The following is a 22710-nucleotide window of genomic DNA, read 5'->3' as shown; positions in this document are numbered from 1 at the left end:
AAAGAGCTACTCAAATCTGACAAGTCAGGGCAACTTGTGGGAGCATGGTTGCCAGAGGTGGCGTGAACACAGTAGCTTCCCTGACACGCGTGCTCAGGTAGGCTTGGCCCTAACCAGCGTTCACGCCGCTGGCAGATGACAGGCTGGGACTCAGCCTGGTGTCCAGTCTTTGCTGGCTGGAGAGAAACACAGTTTTCCTTTGGCCTCTTAGTTTGGGGTCTGGAAATGACGTTTCTCAAATACCTGAAAGCAGTGTGATCTACTCGGTATTTAAGTTACTGTCCCGAAATCTTATCTAAATTATCTTTAGGACATAGAAAACATTGATAAATTTTGGTATAACCCTTCTCCGGATGCGACAAATTTCAACGTTATAGAGCCTGGATGATGGCGAATGTTCAACCCAATGCCATAGGCACCTAACGGGAACGTGTCCAGTGCACCTGTCCACAAGCAAAGCGAGGGCAATAACTCCCAAAACATCAAACCCAAGGGCCCTGGACAGCACCATCAGACACATGACAAAGGGCCACTGGAGAGAGATTAACACAGGCAGAACCAGAGAGGTAACTGCATGCTACACAACACAACTCGTGGGAGGAGAGTCTCCTGTAGGAGGCAGCACTAAGCAAGAAGGAAACCTGGCGATGTTTCCTCTGTGGCCCTGGGACTCTTCCAATTCCCCTAATCTGGTTTTTCAGATCCTGTCTGGGACTCCACAGCTACGCTGTTGTTCACTTGAACAACGAGGGGAGCACTCGCTGAGCGCCTCAGTCTGCCTGGGCAGGTGTGGGCCAAGGACGGTGGCCTACCTCTGAGGAGGCCTGCAGCCAGGCACCAGTCAGCTTTCTTTGGTGTGTTTTTAAGTCTCTTGTCTCTAGGAGTGGGTGCACTGTGGGTCTGCAACAGCTCAGAGATAACACCTACAGCACACAGCTGCTCTGCTCCTGGGCTTGGTCCTGAGGGCAAGTCCATTCAGAGCTCAGTAGAAGGCATTTGACTGGACTGAACCTGACCAGGAGGCTTCCCACAAGGGGGTACCACATAGGAGCACCAGCTTTCCATTCTACTTGGCTGTGCTCAAATTCCCTATGAGTTCTCGGGTTTCAAGGCTTTCTTTGCCTTTCAGTGGGAAACCTCGGACAAATGGCTTCACCTCCCTGCCTTACTTGTAAACGAGGGAGTGAACAGACCTCCCTTACAGGGGAGCTCTGAGGACTGAGTCAGTCACGGGCCTGGAGAGGAAGCTGGTAAACGCTCCAAAGATGCTACCCCTCCTCCCTGAACCTGCCCTTGATCCACCTTCATTCACCAGGCCAGGCAGGCACAGGGTGCTGGGGTGAGCCCGACAAGGACAGCTAGAAACACACACAAATAGACAATAACCACTGCGGCAAGGGGCCAGGGAAGCTCAGGGCGCTGGCAGAGGTGATGGGGGTGCCCAGAGGGGGAGCTCTGCAGAAGAAGCAAGGGCAGGGGACTGTGGGAGGTGGGGCTGGGGGTCGGCAGGGCCAGACCAATCAAGATCTTTGTGTACCCTTGCAGATCTGTGCAAAAATATCTGAACAGTAAGTTTCTAGAAGTAGGCTTTATAGGTATCAGAGGGTACAGGTATTTAAATGAGATTTTGATAGATATTACCAAGCTGCTTCCAATAACCCTACACAAACACACTCCAACTATCTTGAGAAAGCATGCTCCTGCACCCTTGTCAATTCTATCAAACTTTTCAATCTTTGACAATGTAAGAGGTGAAAAAGGCAATGAGTGTGATTTGCAATTCTTTTCTTTTTTTTGAGGAAGATTAGCCCTGAGCTAACATCTGCCGCCAATCCTCTTCTTTTTGCTGAGGAAGACTGGTCCTGAGCTAATATCCATGCTCATCTTCCTCTACTTTATACATGGGATGCCTACTACAGCATGGCGTGCCAAGCAGTGCCATGTCTGCACCTGGGATCTGAACTGGCGAACCCCGGGCTGCCGAAGCAGAACGTGCGAACTCAACCGCTGCGCCATGGAGTCGGCCCCTGCAATTCTTTAATAATGTATGGTTAAGCATATTTTTGATATTTACTAATCATTTATATTTCCTGTGAATTGCCTTTTCATGGCTTTTGTCCACCATAGTGAGTTGAATAGTGACCCCACCTCCCCCTCCAAAGTTCACGTCTACCTGGAACCTCAGAATGTGACGTTATTTGGAAATAGGGTCTTTGTAGATATAATTAGTTAAGAAGAGGCCACACTGCTTTAGGGTGGACCCTGAATCTATTGACTGGTGTCCTTATCAGAGAAGAGGACACACAGCAGGAAGACTCCATGCGAACGTGGCGGCAGACTGGAGTGATGCAGCTGTAAGACAAGGAACGCAAGGATCGCAGCCACCAAAAGCTAGGAAGCGGGAAGGAAGGAGTCTTGTCTAGAGCCGTCAGAGGGAGCACAGCCCTGACAATACCTTGGTTTTGGATTTCTAGCCTCCAGAACTGTGAGGGAATGAATTTCTGTTGTTTTAAGCTGCCAACTTTGTGGTACTTTGTTACAGCAGCCAAAGGAAAACAACACACCCATTAAAAAAATTTATAATCTATTCGTATGTAAGAACTCTCTGTATATTAATAAAATCAGTCCTGTCTATAAAATTAAATACTAACTTTGATACATACACAGAATGGATGTAACACACACGTGAGTCATAAAGCATAACTACACAGTGAACACCCACTGGGGACAAGAACATAACTAGTAACTTCCATCTACCTGCGTGTTCCTCTCCTATCGCCTCCTCAACTTTCCCCAAGGAGTAACCACTAAACCACAAACCTGAATTTTGTGTTTCTACTTCCTTTATGTAGAAAAAAAGTTTCATTACACAGATATGTGTGCCAGACAAAATACTGTTCCATTTTGATTGCTTTTGAATTTTATTAAAGTCTACCCTATGATTCCTCTGCAACCTGGCTCAATATTATGCTTCTCAGTCTGACCCATGTGTTGCATACAGCTGTGGGTCCTCAACTGTCAGGCTGTATGATAGTACTGTCATATATTTTCCCTGCCACATCACACACAGTCCCCTGTGTCCACCACAACGGGTATGTCCATTCTCCAGCTGATGGATGTTTGGGTTGTTTCCAGATTTCCGCTGCTCTGGTTACGCTTGACCATACTTCCTGGTAAGTATGTGCAAAAGTCTTCTCTCACATCTAGGAAAGGAACTGCTAATTAGTTGAGTACATGAATGTTCAACCTAATAAAATATTGACAAACTGTTTTCCAAAGTGGCTGTACCTATATATACTCCCATTAAAATATATATTTTCCCGGGGCTGGCCCCGTGGCCGAGTGGTTAAGTTCGCGCGCTCCGCTGCAGGCGGCCCAGTGTTTCGTTAGTTCGAATCCTGGGCGCGGACATGGCACTGCTCATCAGACCACGCTGAGGCAGCGTCCCACATGCCACAACTAGAAGAACCCCCAACGAAGAATACACAACTATGTACCGGGGGGCTTTGGGGAGAAAAAGGAAAAAATAAAATCTTTAAAAAAAAAAAAAAAAAAATATATATATATATATATTTTCCCATGAGATCTTTATAATTCTGACTTTTCACAAATGAAAAGAACCGTTTAAAGAGACTGATATTCAACAATTATTCTAGACTAAATGTAAAAGAAGCGATTTTTTTCTTGATACTTTAAATTATGCTGACCTATAGATTAAAAAAAAAGAACTTGAAAACAGCTGATATAATGCCAATACCACGATTTACACACAGAACAGAAATTCTCACATGAACTGCAATGGTCCAGAGTTTCAAAGCTTTATCAATCTATATTTCGTCAACATTTGATGTATCTGACATCAAATGGCTCACCTGGGGCTTCAGGTCTGCCTAAGTTAGACAGGTCGCTCTTTCTAAAAATAAACTAAATGCCTGAGGATGAGACTGTGTGTTAGAGTTAAAAGAACAAGACTAGGGAATCGAATCATGCCACTGACGGGACAGGAGGCCAGGGCAAGTCCTGGAACCTTCCTCGGCTGTAAGGAAGTGACTGTGCAACTGTCTTGCTAGTGCTAAGGGTTTCGAGAGTCAGGGGAGGGTGTGCACTAGCTGTGACCTCCAACAGGCATGCCTCTTATAATCATTACAGGCCCTGACAGAAAGTAAAAACGGCTTAAGATACATTTCAGTATCAACATCTTTAAAACAGTTTAAAAACAGTTATCATCACAAGAGTGTAGTAAGATTAATAAAGAATATTAATTTACACAACTCAGGTTCCAAACTTAATCATCATTTTGTATGTCTACACCTGTTATGTCTCTCTCCCGTTTGCAGTCAACAAATGTAAGACCCAGATCAACTCAAATGCTGTCTCCTCACCAAAGCAGGTTAGTTAACTGGCCCTTCCTTATTGGTGCTTTCTTCCTGCACAGTTACATTTCTTTCCGAACTACAACGTATTCAACAGTGTATCCAAGCATCTCCCTCACCAGATCATGAAATGAAGGGAGGAGACTGTCATTTATTCTGTGCGTCCTGAGCAAGTAGCTCAGGGTCTGGTGCCCGACAAGCACTCAATAAATATCTTGTGAATCCATATACTATGTTATTATTTTATTTTTTGCTGAGGAAGATTAGTCCTGAGCTAACATCCGTGCCAATCTTCCTCCACTTTACATGTGGGTTGCTGCCACAGCATGTCTGGCGAGTGGAGTAGGTCTGCACCCAAGATCCAAACCCACAAACCTGGGCTGCTGAAGTAGAGCTTAACCACTATGCCTTTAAAACCAATCTCTTTACAGCCTCATTTGGCGTTCAGAGTCAGTTACTCACGTGATGTTTAATTGACACATTCTACAATTCCTTCTCAAATGAAAATTAATTCCTGGATTCTATTCTTCAAATAAAGGCAACTGATCTTTGTAAAGTGTAACTTTGACAGCAATATACTAACATGCATAAGGTTTGGAGTATTGCTCATTACGTACATGTCTCATTCACTTCAATTTAATTACTGAAGAAATTATTCAATTATGACAAATACTACTGCTACTTTCCAAAGGGGATGGCATAGTTCTTAAAAGTTTTTAATAACTGGAAATGTCTAGAATCATACAGGAAAAAGGTTTCACAATGGAAGAAAGTGACAGGCATAGGAAAGTTATATAAAGTGAGGTAAATATGGGGATTATAAAGTAGAGCTCATCTCATTTCATACAGAAACACAAAAACTTTTTCCTAAACTCTGGTCAATAAAAGTGGATGGATGCTAGAACATCTATCAGGAATTTGACTGTGGCCCTCACACCCTGGCTGCACTTACAGAGTCCGCTCTCTTCTGAGGATCCCATCAGTCATCATCTGGCCAAGTTCAGAGGTCAATTCTCAGCCCCTCCCTGCTCAGCCTCTCAGCAGCATCTGCTCCACCTACCCCACCAGGCCCTCCAGCTCCCCTGCCTCTGGGACACCACTGTCGTGATGCTCCTTTGCTGGATGACCTCCCCTCTTAGTACTGTAAGCATTCATGTGCCCAGGCCTCTGTCCTCTGACTTTGGCACTCCTCTCCACTCGCTCCAGTCCCACAGCAGCAAGGACCCTTGATTAATACATATCTGCAGCCCAGATCACTCCTCAATTCTCCCCCCAAGCCTGTTATCCTCTGCTGAGCCCCGCCTTGTTAGGGCACTATGGCTCATCCAGCTGCTCTAGTTACAAATGCTGGACATCATCCTTTACTCATCCTCCATATCTGAGCCATCAGCTAATCCCACTGGCTCTACTTTCAAAGCCTACCCCAGTATAACTGCTCTTCCCTCCCTTGCCCTGTTCCCCTTGTCCAAGCCAACACCATGCCTCGTCTCCATGTTTTCCCCTTACCCCCAGCACTACACCCTCCACGTCCACCTGTCACACCTGCCAACATGGAACTCTGACAACGTCACTCCTGTGCTCAAGGATGCCCAGTGCCTGCCAACGCCCCCCCGCAACTAGCTTGCCTCCAACACCTTCACACCTCGCCTTGGTTCCTTGCACAGGAGCCATGCTGGCCTCTCCCAGTCTGTGAATCCACTGCCAAGTAGTTCTGTCTCAGAGCCTGTGTGCTCCCTGCCGCTCCCTCCGCTCCGAGTGCTCTTCCCACATTGGGCCCTGACCACCTCAGAGAGCCAGCCTGATCCCCCCCTTCCCCTGAGGCCAGTTCATTTTTCTGCTTAGTACAGATCACTGCCATACATTATATGGTTGCCTGTTCACGATCTCTTCCCACTGGAAGAGTGAGCTTCACCACTGAGCCCTCAGCTCCCAGCACAGTGCCCAGCACATAGTAGGTACTCAGTAAATACTTGTTCAACAAACGGACAAATATTTGAGGGTTACTACACCATTGATTGTTTTTATAGTTTGTCCTCCACCCCCAATCTCTCTCTCTAATTTACAGACAAGTGATCTGATTCTAACATGCGTACAATGTACAACTGTGCCAGATAATCGATGTATGAAAAAAGGTTAAATTCTCATCTCTCCCCCGACAGACAGCTGCACTTCAATACTGCAGGATAAATTACCCTGTTGAGTGACAGTTACGTCACAGAGTTGGAAAAGATGAAACAATCCAATAAGATTTTGAGGCCATTCCCTGGGACAAGTGAAAAATTCTATCTTTTTTAAATAATTAGTCTTCATTTTTTTGGGCACTCACAGTCAATCAAGGCAATGGAAACTCAATTACATAAATCAAAACAGGCAAAACAAATAAAGCTTAACTCTGAAATAAAGTCAGATGAAAATTGATATTTACTGCTATCTTTTCTCTTTATTCCTGTTAGAATAGTCATTTAAAAAGCTATTCTGTGGACAAATTACATCTGGATAGAGGGAAAGTAGGTGAAACAAGAAAATACTGCACCTGCAACGTAATCATTGGAACCTGACTCTTGCAGTGACTGCATGTGGCCTCGCGATATTTACAGGCCTTTTCCACGTGATCACGCAGGTCTTTTCTCAATACTTTCTCTTTGCAGTCAGGACGAACGCACGCAAGTTCTTCAAACTGGCAATCGTTCTTTAAATGCACCTGTAAGACAGAGGATTTGAAGTTTTTCTCCCCGAAGCCCCAGTACATAGCTGTACCTCCTAGTTGTAGGTCATTCTAGTTCTTCTGTGTGGGACGCTGCCTCAGCCTGGCTTGAGGTGTGTAGGTCTGCGCCCAGGATCTGAACCGGTGAACCCTAGGCCACCAAAGCAGAGCACGCGAACTTAACCACTCAGCACAGGGCCAGTCAAAGTTCTTAACTGGCAAAAAATTCAATCAGAAATACCAGATTCTGGCCTTTATGCAATTAAATCCTGCAGCAATGTTTCTATCTGCTGTTAGGCCAGTTTTTCACAGAGAAGAGTGACAAATGTATCAAGAGACACTGAATTTCATATTCTATTTAGGGATTACTCAAACCACATTGCTTTTAAAGGATAAAAGTCAACTCTTCCTCCTGGATGGTTATCTGCTAAGGACTTTGTTTTATTCCAATTCAAATATCCTTTCAGGATAAAATATGATACGAATTAAAAAAATTTAAGAAGTTATGTAGAATTTCATGGTAAAAAAAAGAGAAGATTTAATGGGCCTTCCAAAATTAAAATTCAATTCAGACTTCTTTCTGTTCTAAACAGGGTGAGGGTGTTTAAAAAACAGGTGACAATTCATCCAGTGACGTCATAAAAAATAACATTTCATAACTAAACGGCTTTGACTACTTTCATACTTGGATGTATTTTGAAAGATTAATGTAATCATGGTCTCAAGGAGCCACATCATGCTGACCAGTGACTCGTATTTCTTTTTTTTTTTTTTTTGAGGAAGATTAGCCCTGAGCTACCATCTCCTGCCAATCTTCCTCTTTTTGCTGAGGAAGACTAGCCCTGAGCTAACATCCGTGCCCATCTTCCTCCACTTTATATGTGGGACGCCTACCACAGCATGGCTTGCCAAGTGGTGCCATGTCCACACCCGGGACCTGAACCAGCAAACCCCAGGCCACCGAAGTGGAACGTGCAAACTTAACCGTGGCGCCACCCGGCCGGCCCCGACTTGTATTTCTTAATGTGAAAACCCACCCTGTCACTTCAGTACTTACCAGCAGATGTCCCAGGGTTAACTGCTCTACACAACCTCTACTTTCATTCCTACAATATATCTGAAGAGCCAGAATCTCTCTCTTGCAGCAATTATCCTTAAACACCTGAAATTGAAAGACAGTTATTTTAGAGGATTAATATTTCTTAATCTCCACATGCCGCTACTTAGGGCAAGGCAAAACCACTTTAAAAAAATCACGAGAGCACCTCTTAAGTGGACCTCAGAAAGCATTAAGGACCATCTTAATTTCTAATTTCTATAAGCAGAATGAAGGAGTTACCCCTACTAAGAGAGACAATTTAAATAATACAACCTTAACTACCATCTTCTATTAAATAAGCCAAAAGAAAACAAGTTATACTGCGAAATTAAAGATCATTTTGGGACATTCAAACATTTTGGATGAACTATGACATAACGTCAAGGAGGGGGCAGAGCAGGACCAAGCTCACATTTGGACTCTGGGGAGTCCCAGGAGCCAGCGCTGCGAAGGCGGCCGTGGGTGGCGCACCTCCTATCAAGGACAAGCGTAGAGCATGCTGCAACTCAGTGCCTTCTTAGGCTTTGACGTTTGCTAGAGGAACAGAGGAACTACCGTGAAGACGAGGGCTTACAGATGCTGTGAAGAACATCTATTTTGGCTCCTTCTCTTAAGGTTATGTAACTCATAACTCATTCTTCACCAAAAAGGAGGCATTAGCTTGCTATTAAAAGAAAAACTCTCTTAAATATATATTGCAAAAACTGAGGTTAATCCAATAGTGAAAATGTTTCCGTTTGAAAATGAAAAACTTCCTTCCTTTAGTATTATTTTTCCCTTAGAAAACAAGCACACTCGCTCCTTCTAACAACACGTTTTCCACCGTCTTAGTCCTCAGGCACTTCTAAGAAACTCCCACATATTAACACTCTAGAACAGTGGAAAGAGAGACAGGAACCTTAATATGCCTTTCTCAGGCAAAGAAACAGAATCAACAGCTGTTAAGAGTTAAAAATAAACTAATTTGGAGTCAAATCTAATCCTTTATAAACATGACTCTTTTTAAAAGGTCATAATTTATGATACTAAAGTCAACAAAATAGGTATTTTTAATCAGTAAGAAATAAGCTGCTTTTTTGCGCCACTAAGTTTCTTAAGTCATTTGAGTTTAACTTTATAGATAAAAACATCAGAATAATTATAAGTATAGAATTTTAGAGCTTAAAAAGATCTCATATTATTTACTGCAACTATCCCATTTAGTAGACCCAAGGCCCCACGGTGGGTCCCACCATCAGTGACCTGCTGAGGGTAGATCTGTCTCCTGGGGCCCCTCTTTCCCATGAAGAGCTAGGACGTTAGTCATTCTCATTTATGATTCTTCAGCAAAACTAGTAACTTTTCTTAAGCTATCAATGCCATTGAAAAATAAGGATAACAATTCTGAAGAATGAAATGGAGACCCTAAAAAAATCACCTTAGTCCATTGTTTCAGCCTTCTCTCGCAATCACATTGGTTAGATATGTATTAACAAGTTAACAGGTTAGTTCTCATGTTAAGATAAACAGTAAAGTTAAGTAATTTGTCTTTCTTAAAAACAATACCTGTTACTGAAGTCTTTAGCAGCAGGTAAACACTAAGGAAGAAAAGGTACATGGATATTTGGCCATTTCCGTCGCTTAAACTGTCCAGGGTAGGTTACATCAGACACCCTGGTTCTGCTAGCCCAGGGTCACCTACTGCCAGCAACCCTCAAGTCACTGCACTCACCGAGCTGCCCTGACGACAAACTCAGTCTACAAAGTGCTTTAGACAGGAGAGCTCCAGAGCACAAATTTTATTGTACAATTTAATGACCTACATTTAAAAAACTTTTAGATTCATTAATCAAAATATTGGAACCATACATTTTTATTAATATTTTAAGTACTTTAAGAATGAGTTGTTTCAAACTAAATGTATGCCTGGCAGGCTTTGGCAGTGTGTGGATGACCACAGAGAAGCCATGAGAGGGAGAGGATCAGAGCCCCAGGAGGGAAGCTGGTGGCCGACCCGGGTGGCCCACTATGCTCTGAGAGCCCGCACTGACACCCATGAGTTCTTACTGGCACACACCATCACGTGGGAGCAGGAAGGGACTGAAATCTCATGTGTCTAATGACTTCAAGATACTGCATGGAGGGCAGACAAAGAGCACATTCAATAGCACCCCTCAGACTAGCACCGTTTTAAGAGGTGAGTACAAGCTGTCTGGGGTAAAGACCCTAGATGACAGCACACATCTCTGCACTTTACTTACACCAACTCCTGGACTCCTCCCACACGTCCTGGGGCTCTTAGGAGGTGATACCGTTACTGTTACAGGTGAGGAGACAGGATCAGAGTGGGTGAAGCACTCCCCGAGGTTACAGAGCTGGGCAGCTGTGGAGCAGATCTGCCCGTCTGTCCAGGTGCTTACACGACACGGTCCTCTGCCTTGACCCTGCTGCACCAGCTGACAAACTCTGAGATACAGTTGGATCTTCAGAGCGCTGGATGCAAACTATGTGGAAAGTACTACCAGCTTAAAACATTTGACAAAATAATTCATTAAAAACCCAAGACTACCTTATCTTTAATGATGCCTTCTTGACACGCAGTACATTTTGGGCTTGAGGAGCTGAGAGGAAACACATAACAAACACGTTAAGGTGGAAGCCCCTTTCTCATTTGAACCCACGAGATGCGGTGGACAGCTCACCTTATGGTCAAACTTGCCTTGTGAGGTTCAGAGCAACAACCAGAGCTTCAGGATGCCATGGCAAATTTAGTTTAAATACAAAGCCAGGGGAGAAAAGGGCTAAATTTTTTTAATGGTAATTTTTCATAAGGAAGTTTTTAAGCAGAACAACTTAGATTAGTCCCACTTGGAAAGCCCCTTTCAATTAAAAGTGAATTTTTTTTTCAGAAACTAAAACTAGCTCTCTGTGGAGGCGCTCTTCAGTGTGAGTGTCCAGAGCTTACTGGGAGAGCCTTTAAATGGTCTTGCTTTATAAACACAGCCAGTATTCTCTCCACAAACTAATTTTCTTCGTGGTATACTGAAAGGCCAATGCAATTCCACCCATGTTAACAGTATAAGAATTTAAAACTGAACCTGTCTAAAGAAACCCTAGTCTCCTGTATTATTCTAGTCCTCAAACTCAGGACATGAGCCACTGCTCCCACTTTGTCTTTTTTGGACTTGATTTCTACCCCATCCTGTGTCTGGAAACTACCTCCTAAAGATTAAAAATAAAAACTAAGTTTGAGCCCTTTCTACTTCCATGGCCTCTGTCCTAGACAGCCCAAGGACTCCAGGAGTCCAGGCCAGGGAACGTCAGTGGAGGCTTCAGAGAGCAGGAGACAAGGTCAGGCACACGTGTGCTGGCGCCGTGAGCAGCGGCGGGAGGCTCCACAAGCCTGGATGCGGGCAGGAGAGCTGAGGGCTGATGGGGGAAGAAATTAAAATTTCAAAATAAAAGCTCACTCATTTAGACTACATTAATATGCAGCTTGTGCTAAATTGTTTTAACCATGTCAATCTTTTCATATCCTTAGACCCCAGGGCTAAGAATCTTCTGGGTGGGATCCCCTGACACCTGGAAAATATAGAACAGGAAGAGAGCCCAGGAGCAGAGAAAGAACGGAAACCAGAAGAGGAGAGCCCCTGGGATCCCCCCTCCCCTGGGGCCCAGCAGGACAAGCAGGTCTCCCCCTGGCCCAGAGCTGCAGTCCAGGTTCACACGTTAAGGGAAATCAGGTGCTCTGAGTCTACTCTGCCTTCACTAAGCTCGACTCAGGAGTTATTTTACTCACAAGTGGGTGAAACTGAGCCCACTGTTTGAGATGAGCGGATACGACCACAGCCAGAAGCACCCAGGAGAGGGTGGGAGGAGAGGGAGGCTGGCTGCTGTGTGGCCATCAAGGGCTGTGTCCTCAGTGGCAAATCAGGAAGAGAAGTGGGGCAGCCTTCCGAGGCCCGTGTGCCCTGATGATGGGGAGCAAGTCTCAGCATGTCCTGGTGTGACCCCCGTGCCCAGCACCATGCCCAGAAAATATCTGTGAGATGAACGAAGATGCTTTCTTGGCCAATGTTATTTCTGCTGTAAAATTCCAGTCTGCCTCGCTGACTCCCCTTATGATTCTAAAATGGCATCAATACTCAGCTGACAAGGGCTTCCAAGGGCTCAGTGCGTGTGCTGGGTAAACACGCACAGACTGGATTCCTACTCGGGTGAGGGACATGTCCAGTCCTTTCTGCTGACCTTCCTGCTGGCTCAACCCCTCCCCACAAGAGCACCTGCACTTTAAGGACTCCTATGTCATTTGCTGATGGATGTGTCTCCTACATGAACTGTGAGCTCCTCAGGCAAAATTCAGCAACACGGATCGGGGATACCAGGGACAGAGTGGCCAGGGCCATCAGGAAGGCAGTAGGCACAGGAGAGACTTCACAGGAGGTGCTTTGGGGAAGAGAAGAGAGAAGTCTCCAGGACAGGGCTGGGCAGTCCAGGTGGCAGGTCACAGAGGCCTCAGAAAACTCAAATGTGAGGTCCCACTCACATCATCCCCTAATCATTCCCTAAATGATTCACAAGCTGGGCTCTGAGAATTCTACTGGGGCTTTTTTAGAGCTTTCAACCTTTTGAGTTTATTTTTTAGAGAAGTAAATGAAGGAGCGGGTGGAAGAGCGAGACTGGAGAAGCTGAAATACACAGTGAACCCAAACCAGGGCGGTCGGGGCGCCTACCTCAGCAGGGCAGCCATGCAGGTCTCGCAGAAGCGGTGTCCACACTCAGTCTGCTTTGGGTTACACAGCACCAGGCGGCACTTCTCGCACTTGTACTTGTCCTCCACTGTCTTCACAAACCTTTCTTTGTAACCTCCTTGTTCAGGGACGAAAACTGCCGTGCTGGTGCTGCGGTCAGGGTGCAGCTTTAGCGGCGGGTTAGTCTGCAGGGCGCCAGGGGAGTCCATCTTCTTACTCGACTCCATCTTAGGAAAGAGAAATTCTGTGGGGGGAAAATAACAGTAACTGAGTTAAGGTGCAATCACATCGTCCTGCGCAAGGAAACTACCAACACAGCTCTGGAAAAGCCGAAGAGTCTAGGAGGTCTTTTCTTTCAGTTTTAAGTAACACACAAGAACCTTTCCTGATTTTAACGTGATGGGAACAACAGACGACCCAACGTGCTTCCTTCCTTTCTGCTTTACCCAAATACTACTGTTAATGTTACTACTCAAAAGACTTTCTAAAGGGTGCAAATTGTATTTTAAGGTTCTTTAAAATACAGATAATACTTTGCTGTGCTGTAACTTCAATTTGGATGCATCATTCCAATATATTTTTTATTGAGTTCATAATAGTTGACATCATTGTGAAACTTCAGTTGTACATTGTTTCTTGTCTCTCACCACATAAGTGTTCCCCTTCACTCCCTGTGCCTCCTCAACCCCCCTTTCCCTGGTAACCACTGAACTGTTTTCTTTGGCTGTGTGTTTGTTCATATTCCACATACGAGTGAAATCATCTGGTGTTTGTCTTTCTCAGTCTGGCTTATTGCACTTAACCTAATTCCCTCCAGGTCCATCCATTGTTGTTGCAAATGGGATGATTCTGTCTTTTTACTGGCTGAGTAGTATTCCATCGTATATACCACATCTTCTTTATCCAGTCATCAGTCGATGGGCACTTGGATTGTTTCTATGTCTTCATTCTGATATTCTGACCAAAGCAACAGCCATTCTTAGCCAATTTTATTTCCTAGTTAGCCTCACTGCCTGAGGACAATCTGATGGTATGACTCAGAAGTGACCTTTCCCACTCCGACGGCACTGCAGTCAAGCTTGTGATCAGGACTCCATCTCTCATTCCAAGAACAGCACTTACTGGTTGATGGTGTCTGCAGACTCCTAGTGCTACTCTTTCCACAATGAGACCCCACGAGAGTGTGCCACAGTGCCCTGATCTGGCAGGTCATGACTGGCGTTTGCCTTCTGCCTGTGCCCACTCAGCCCCACCTCACTTCATTAACCCTACAACAATGGGTGCTGCACTGTGCACTACAGAGCTTTGGGGTGGGTCCATCACGGATTTACTGGTACTTTCATGCCCAGGGTCAGCGCCAGTGGACGGGACACTGGCACTGGACAAGTCTCCTGTGCCCACCTGGGCAGGCTCTCCTACTGCACGTGGTGACAAGTGCACAGATGGTTTGTTCCCACCTCAAGTTCCCATCAACAGGCAGAGTAAGCAGCTCCTGGCAATGAGCCACAAAGATCCCAGCCTGAGCAGCCGTGCCAGCTGAGGGGCACAGTAGTGTGTCTGGTGCATCTACAGAGGAAGTTTCTCTCAAAACAACATTGTACTCCTGCTCAATCTACTTCTAATACTTACAAGAATAAGGACCAAATTCTTACTCAGGAGGTCCTGGGCATCTATCCGCCATCCCCATTCTTCTCTCCTCAGTGTGAGGCTCGCCGTGAGCTGGTGCTAGGGTGTGGCTGCACACCCCGTTTGCTGGAACGGGAGGCAGCCCCTCAGCCCAGAGCACAGGGCACTCAGAGGTGGACCTGGTGCAGGGCCCACTCTCTGCAAGCCTTGTTCCTCACACTGCCTCTTGTGAGGCTGAAAGAATGGGCAATTCAAGGCTAGGGATGTACAGGAACTAACGCCAGCAGCAGACCATTTGACAGATAAACGAATTGGTGTTCTAGCCACACTCAGGTTAGTTTTAATAAAATAGAACATTACTGTGGCAAAGTGTGGGAGTGTTCTGTGAAATCTATTTGTAAAACCCCCCCCAAAATTTTCAAAATGACCTCAAAAGGCCAGCAACCTTTTGCTCACAAACTTGTTGATCAGAACCTGTTCATTAAGATGCTAAGTAGGAAGGTGCCGATGCTAACCTTGCCTGTCAGAGAAAAGGGTCAATCTGCTGTCCTCCAGCCACCCTACCTCTGGCCACGCACACCCTTCCCTGCCCTCCATGCTGGGCACATGGTTCTGCAGATGCTCTAGGCTCACTCCCAGCCCCCAGGCACCCCCACCTGGAATGCACCTCCTACCTTCTCAAGGAGGCCCACCCTGGCTGACCCCACTCACACGACCCCCTTTGCCATGGCTGTGCCTTTTCCACGGCATTCCTGCCTTCTGGGACTGCAAACTTATTCTTCATTGTCTCTCTCCTTTCAGTAGAACATAAGCTCCCTGATAAGATGAATTTTGATCTGTTTTGTTGACTGACAAACCCCAGGTGCCTAGAATAGTGCCTGATGGGTAGAAGGGGCTAACACACGATTGCAGAATTGACAGAAGAAGAGGTGTAGTCTGAGCTACTCGTATTAAACTGTATTTCTGTGAGAGCCGACTCTTCCAGAGAAAGGAAATTCTTCAGCTTTCAAATCTGATCTTTCAGCTTCATGCCTTGAAAACCCCTGCTTAGATTATAAACTACTTTCAACTTTGGTTTAGTATTTTATCCTATAGAATAAACAGTTTTTAATGAGAAATGTTTGATTCTTAGGAGGCGAATTCCTATTTCAAATATGAGGGACAAATAGCATAAGCTAATGATAAATCATAAATGTTCATTTACCTATAACATGTCACACTCTGTACAAACAAGAAAGAATATAGTTTTGGATCCTTTGTTTTTACAGGTTACTTAAGATAAGCAGAGAGATACACAGGTATCCCAAGCACACAAATGAAAAACCTCACAGCAGCCTTGCCCTAAAGGGCAGAGGACAGCTCGCAGCTGGCAGGTTTGTCAGGACTTAGCTGTAATGTGGGGCACTGATATGAGCATCTCTAGAATGGGCTACCGGGTATCTCTCACAACCCTACCCAGCATCCCTGCATCCTGTCCCATGCATGGCCCATTCTTGAGCTAAGCTGCTGGCTGGAGAATCAGCCGCCAGGGAAGGAGGGAAAGAGGCCCTGTAGTGCTTAGGCAGCAGGAATAGGAAAACACCAGACCTCCTTCACCCAATAGTCACAGGTGAGGAAAAAGAAGCATAAGAAAACTACTTATACAGGAAATGTCCAGAACAGGCAAATTCAGAGCCCGAAAATAAATTCATGGTTGCTAGGGGCTGGGGGAGGGGGAGCATGTACTAACAGGTTCAGGGTTTCTTTCTGGGGTGATGCAAGTGTTCTGGAATGAGATAATGGTGATGACATCACAACTCTGTGACTATACTGAAAACCACTAAACTGCACACTTCAAATGGGTAATTTTTATGGCATGTGAATTATATCTCAATTTATAATCTAAACAGTATTACAAAGCAACAGTTCAAAATGGTTCCATTTGTGTTGGGTTAACTTGTGATATTTATAAATAGTGTCATTTACTTTATTTTTTAAAATCTTTTTAAAGATTGGTGCCTGTGCTAACATCTGCTGCCAGTCTTTTTTTTCTTTTCTTCTTCTTCTCCCCAAAGCCCCCCAGTACATAGTTGTATATTCTAGTTGTAGGTCCTTCTGGTTGTGCTGTGTGGGACGCCACCTCAGCATGGCCTGATGAGCGGTGCCAAGTCTGCGCCCAGGATCCGAACTGGTGATGCCCTGGGCTGTCGAAGGAGAGTGCGCGAACTTAACCACTCAGCCATGGGGCCAGGCCCTGGTGTCATATACTTTAAAATATAAGACTCTAAAACTGAAACTATATATGCCTGGTGCTGTGGAGAATGCATGACACATGAGGGGGTACGACAGGATTTTCATTTATATTACAAGAGTATATTCTCTCAGAGAAAACAACAACAAACAACTAAGACATGGGAGTGTAAAGGGAAAAGATTAAGTACCAGGTACCCTGCCTGCAACTACCCAGAGGTAGACACTCCCTTTTGGCAGTCTGTGCACCTGTGCAGATGTCTAGAAACAGCAAATGCACGTATAAGAAAACATGTCTTTTCTTTTTTTCCCTCTACACAAACTGTGTCACACATGCAAACTAACCCACAGCTCTCTGTCACCAACAGTGTATCCTGGGCACTTTTACAGACCAGCACATAATGACCATTTCATTATGTTGAAGGGCTGCATAGCACTCCACTGTACGGTTTGCCACAACTTATATAACCAGTGCTGCTTATGGAGATTTAGGCTGCTTTTGATCTTTTGCTATTATGGACAATCTTCGTTGAACATTCCTAAACATGTATCTCTGTACATTTAGGTAAGCATATAGCAACAGAACTGTTGGGTCAAAGATGATATGCATTATAAAATATTATAACTGTTGCCAAACTGCCTTCCAAAAAGGTTGTACATTGCATATTTCCTCCAATGGTGAGTAAACTATTAAATATTAGTTTGGAGGACAACAGCCTGTTTCACTTAAACCCTGATGCTTCCCACTTTGTTTCAGCCTGGACAGTGTTTTCTGGAGAGTGCTGCTGGCCATGTTGTTGTGCAAACATCAGGGTTCTCCTGTGGAGCCCGTCAGCAGGCACAGCCCCGGAACACTCTAGGGCACACCCACTGCCCTTCTACACGCGTGAGAGAACCCTTCCTCAGGTAAGCAACTCTGCAAAGCTTTGCCAAACCAATCACATTTTATTTCAGTCAACACACTGGGCACCTACAATGTACACAGCTCTGGGCCTCGACTATCAGGGGACACAGGGATGAAGGAGACTGTCCCCGCCTTGATAGATCTTTGAGGGAGTCATGAGCGCTCCAGAGTCAACAGTGTAACAATCAGCAGAGTGAGAAACACCACCTGAGAGTTAGAGAGCTGCAGATCTTCAAAAGAGGAAGATATCATCTGTTTTGGGGAAATCGGGCTTCCTGAGTTGACTTGTGGCATAATTCCAATTCTAGTAGAAGCGGACAAGGAGTGGCAGCAGATACAGCACTCTGAGGTGGCTGTGGAGGGGAACCTGGGATTGGGGCTCGGGGGGAGGCACGGCATCTGGCACTGAGTCAGTCTGGGTGGGAAGGCCGGCCCAGTGTTTCTTCCCTGAGGATCCTCAGGCACAGCACTTATCCTCTGAACCTCACCTTTTCTTTTCACATGAAAAGCAGACACTACCCCTAGTTTTCACAGCATTATCAGGCATCTGTGAGATATTACATGCAGAATCTCTCTGCAAACTCTTCAGCACTGAATACACAGAAGATACATCCTCCTGCCAACTGGGGTCAGGAAGTCTGACAAGGATGGGGCTGTTTCCTCATCTTAGACAGCTCAAAGCCTTTTTTCAAAAAGCCCCTTCTCAGAAATTAAGCAAGAAAAAGAAATAAAAGGCATACACATTGGAAAGGAAGAAGTAAAACTACTTCTATTTTCAGATGACATAATCTTATACACAGAAGATACTAAAGAATCAAGTAAAAACTAGTTGAACTAATGAACTTGTTCAGGATATAAGATCAATATATAAAAATAAATTGTATTTCTAGGGGCTGGCCCCGAGGCCAAGTGGTTAAGTTCCCGCGCTCGGCTGCAGGCAGCCCAGTGTTTCATTGGTTCGAATCCTGGGCGCGGACATGGCACTGCTCATCAAACCACGCTGAGGCAGCGTCCCACATGCCACAACTAGAAGGACCCACAACGAAGAATATACAACTATGTACCAGGGGGCTTTGGGGAGATAAAGGAAAAAAATAAAATCTTTAAAAAAAAAATTGTATTTCTATACACTAGCAATGAACAATGCAAAAATGAAATCGAGAAAACAATCTATTTATAACTGCATCAAAAAGAATAAAATATCTAGGAATAAATGTAACCAAAGGAGGGCAAGATGTATATACTGAAAATTCTAAAACAATGTTCAAAGTCATTAAAGATCTAAATAAATGAGAAGATACTCCATGTTCATGGGTTGTTCATGGATTCATCTCAACCCCTATTAAAATCCTAGCTGGGTTTTTTCCCCCAGAAATTAATACGCTGAACCTAAAATTCATATGGAAATGCAGGAACCCAGAGTAGACAAAACAATCTTGAAAAAGAAGAACAAAGCTGGAGGACTCACACTTCCTTATTTCAAAACTTACTACAAATTAATCAGGACACTGACATAAAGATAGACATACAGATCAATGAAACAGAACTGAAAGTCCAGAAAGAAATCCTTACATTTATGGTCAGTTGATTTCTGACAAGGGTGCCAGGACCCAATGGGGAAGGAACAGTATGCACTCAGTATCAGCAATCTCACTATTGTTACAGAACAAAAAAGGCTCATTACAGCTCTTTAAGGGCTGTGCTGGTGGTCACCACACAACTGCTGAGGTACCTGCCTCCTTTCCTCCCAGGTGATCAGCACAGCTCTGGTACAGGAAGTATCGCTTCAAGAGGGACAAGTGGGTGGGTTCTTAGAATTCCTCGGCTGGTATCTTTCCTTGCCTTTCAAAAAAGGTATTAGGTGATATATTTGATACATACAGAAGATTACGTGCAATATACATGTAAGGTCAGAATACAACAAAAACATGAACTCCAGAACCTGTCACCCACTTAATAATCACCATCTGCCTATGTGCTCTTCCTCAGCCATCCTTCTGCCTCTCCAACAGTAAATGTCAGCCTGAGCTTTGTATTTATGATCCACTTGCTATCAGATATATTTTTTTTGTTTTGTTTTTCTGGTGAGGAAGATTGGCCCTAAGCTAAAATCTGTGCCAATCTTCCTCTATTTTATATGTAGGTCACCTGCCACAGCATGGTTTGATGAGTGGTGTAGGTCCAGGTCCAGGATCTGAAACCACAAACACCAGGTCACCGAAGCAGGGCGCACCACTACACCACTGGGCCACCCTATTTTTCTTCTTAAAAAACAAACTTTTGCCCATTTTTAACTTAACAAAAATGATATACCATATTTAGTCCTCTGCCATCAGTATTATAAATATTTCTCCATGTTTGCTGTATATAGTAGATATACTTGATTTTTTTGCTGCTGTATAATATTCCATGCTGTACTTGTCCATTTTCTTATCACACTGCTACAGTTTTTGATATTACGAACAGTCTGCTCTGAACATTTGGCACATGTGTTTTGGGGCCCTTACATGTTTCTCTAGGGTTTATACTCTAGATCAGGAAAGCAGAGTTTAGCACGCTATATAACCTGTAGCAAGCTCTATAACCAAATCTAGCCAGTAGCCTATTTTTGTTAGGCCCTTGAGCTAAGAATGATTTTTAGATTTTTCAAGAGTTGAACAAACAAATAAAACAAAGGCAACTATGTGACAAGACTGTATGTGGTCCACAAAGCCTAGAATATTTACCATCTTGCCCTTTACAGAAAGAGCTTGCCAGTCTCTGCCCTGGACTCTACGTCTAGAGCACAGAGGAACCGCAGGCTTGCAGGGTGCATGCCTGGCCAATTTACAAGCCAGGGCCAAACTGCTCTCCAAAGCAAAGCGGCACAAGTTTCTGATCATTTGCATCCTCACCAACACTGGGCATCACCAGACATCTTAATTTCTGCCAACCTACCAGATACAGTGGTATCTTTTTTTTTCTTTGGTAATTAAATAGGTTTAGTATCTTTTCAATACTCTCATGGGCCACTTGTGTTTTTCCTTCTATGAAATGCCTGACTGTGTCTTCATGTCATTTTTTAACTGGGTTATTGTCTTTTACAATACTCATTTGTAGGAGTTATTCATATACTCTGACTTCTAATCCTTGTTAGTTACATGCATCATATTAGTTACATTACTATATTAGTCATATTTATTAGTTATATGTCTTCCCCTCAGTTTGTGGCTTGACTTTATTTATGTCCTTTAGTGAAGAAAAGTTCTTAATTTTAAGGTAGTCAAATTTATCCATATCTTGGTCTTTTAAAAATATTCAGGTTAGCACACGGGTGATACTGATGAAAAAGGGACAACCCAGTATACATAAAACCAAAATAGAAAGCAGCTCTAATTCTATCATAAAAACATTTTCCAAAGAAGGATAATCTGCTCAAATAAAACTAGCAAATGAGCCACTAACAACGTGAAGCAGACTCAGATTGCTCAAAGTAAATATTCTTCCTAAACAAAAGCTTACTTGAGATAGAAATGACACAAACTCTGAGCAGAGCCCAGCGGGCAGGCCTGTGATCTTTTGTATCAGTGAGATGACCAACGTAGGCCTTAGCCAGTCCAAGGAAAGCAGGAGCTAGACACCTCAGCAGGTGTCAGGACTCGTGGACAGACAGATACTCAGGTCTACTGACGATCCCAAGCTCTACCAGCCCTCAACTGTCACCACAAGAAGTCAGTTTTCATTTGAAATGTAAGAATCATCTAATCACCTCCTAAAACAACTGGACAATAGGAATAATGTCTTTAAATCTTAAAATAAGAAAAATACTCAACTATTGTGTCCTGAGGAAAAGGGAGTTTGGGATTTAGGAAAACCACTAGTGGAGGCAAATTTTTCACAATCAACTCAGAGGTGGACAATAATGAGCACTCCTGAAGTTGGCTGCGAATGTGGTATATCACCTTAAGACCACATACAAAGTCATGAAGAAGAAACCACTGAGATGAATCTGCTTCAGGTTCCCTCCTACCTATGTAACAGGAAGGGTAAAAACCTCAAGATCACCAAAGGAAACAAAATTTTTATCTGTAGGACAAAGTTTTCAATAGCAACAAGGGCAGGCACAGTTTTTATTACAATGCTCTCCAACCAACAGACACACAACAAATATTAACAATAATAGTTTACTGTACTTTTTATATTACTTATCTTTGTAAGCCACCATAAATCCTTTCTGAATCAGGTGGGGTGTACATAAATTAGGCAAACTCAAAATTGGTCACATCAAAAACAGACTAGTGAATGATGTCAGCAAAAATGGCTAAGGAACTCCAAAAACCCATCCTTCAATAAATGCAAGAAAAAAATGGCAAAATTTGTCAGAAACAACTTTTTCAAAACTCTGGAAACTAACTACAAACTTGCAGCAATCAGAGGAACACTTAGCCAAGAGAAACGAGCTGAATCTCAGAAAGAACAGTGAGCTCAGTGGCATTTTACAGTACCTGGCTCCACACCCTGAGAAGTGGTGGCCTGGAAGATAACAGCCCGCAATCTTGGTACAAGTACTTGGTGGTGGGATGGGGTGGCGCGGGGAGCAGGACAGACGTCATTTGCAAAGAATTTTGGTGGTTTGTTTTAACCTGTCTTGTGGCTCTGTAGAAGACTGGCTCAAAGGGCTTGCCTTTACCTCACGAAATTCAGAACTCTCCCAGTGCTAAGGTGCTACTCGGGGAAAGGTTAACTGAAAACATTTACAGGCAAATGTACTAGTTGCTGCTGCCTGAGGCAATCAATAACAGTTGAGGCAAATGATGGACTAGCCAAAAGGCTGAGAAGAAAAGCTGGGAGATAAGGGCTTTGAAAAGCTCCAACATATTCCCAGGAATCTAGAAGGCCATGCAAATAACCAGGGTTGTGTGCAAGCTCAGGAAAGACCTGAGAAGGCCCTGGGCCCTCACCTCTAGCTGACCTTTAGGTTCTGCACGAGCAGGAAGTGAATGCTAAGGCAGAGTTGTGAGCTGCCTGGCTGAGTGTTGAAAACATACCCAAACACTCACACAGAC

At 44.2% G+C, this 22710-nt stretch overlaps 1 protein-coding gene across 3 annotated transcripts in view; it reads right to left on the bottom strand.

The window, feature by feature from the left end:
• The window catches only part of TRAF3 (TNF receptor associated factor 3), a 109528-nt gene that overhangs the window by 21405 nt on the left and 65413 nt on the right, over positions 1-22710 (bottom strand). For all 3 annotated transcript variants that reach the window (XM_046647318.1, XM_046647316.1, XM_046647317.1), the window contains exons 4-7: positions 12889-13150; positions 10725-10776; positions 8135-8239; positions 6907-7074 (exon numbers count right to left, since the gene is read on the bottom strand). In XM_046647318.1, the coding sequence (XP_046503274.1) occupies positions 6907-7074; positions 8135-8239; positions 10725-10776; positions 12889-13133 (570 nt within the window). In that variant the 5' untranslated portion in view covers positions 13134-13150. The remainder of the gene's footprint in view (positions 1-6906; positions 7075-8134; positions 8240-10724; positions 10777-12888; positions 13151-22710) is intronic.

This window comes from Equus quagga, chromosome 20, assembly GCF_021613505.1.
Source record: "Equus quagga isolate Etosha38 chromosome 20, UCLA_HA_Equagga_1.0, whole genome shotgun sequence".
NCBI classification, from domain to species: Eukaryota; Metazoa; Chordata; class Mammalia; order Perissodactyla; family Equidae; genus Equus; species Equus quagga.
The sequence above is the reverse complement of the archived record's forward strand: the minus strand, read 5'-3'. Positions and strand labels throughout refer to the sequence as shown.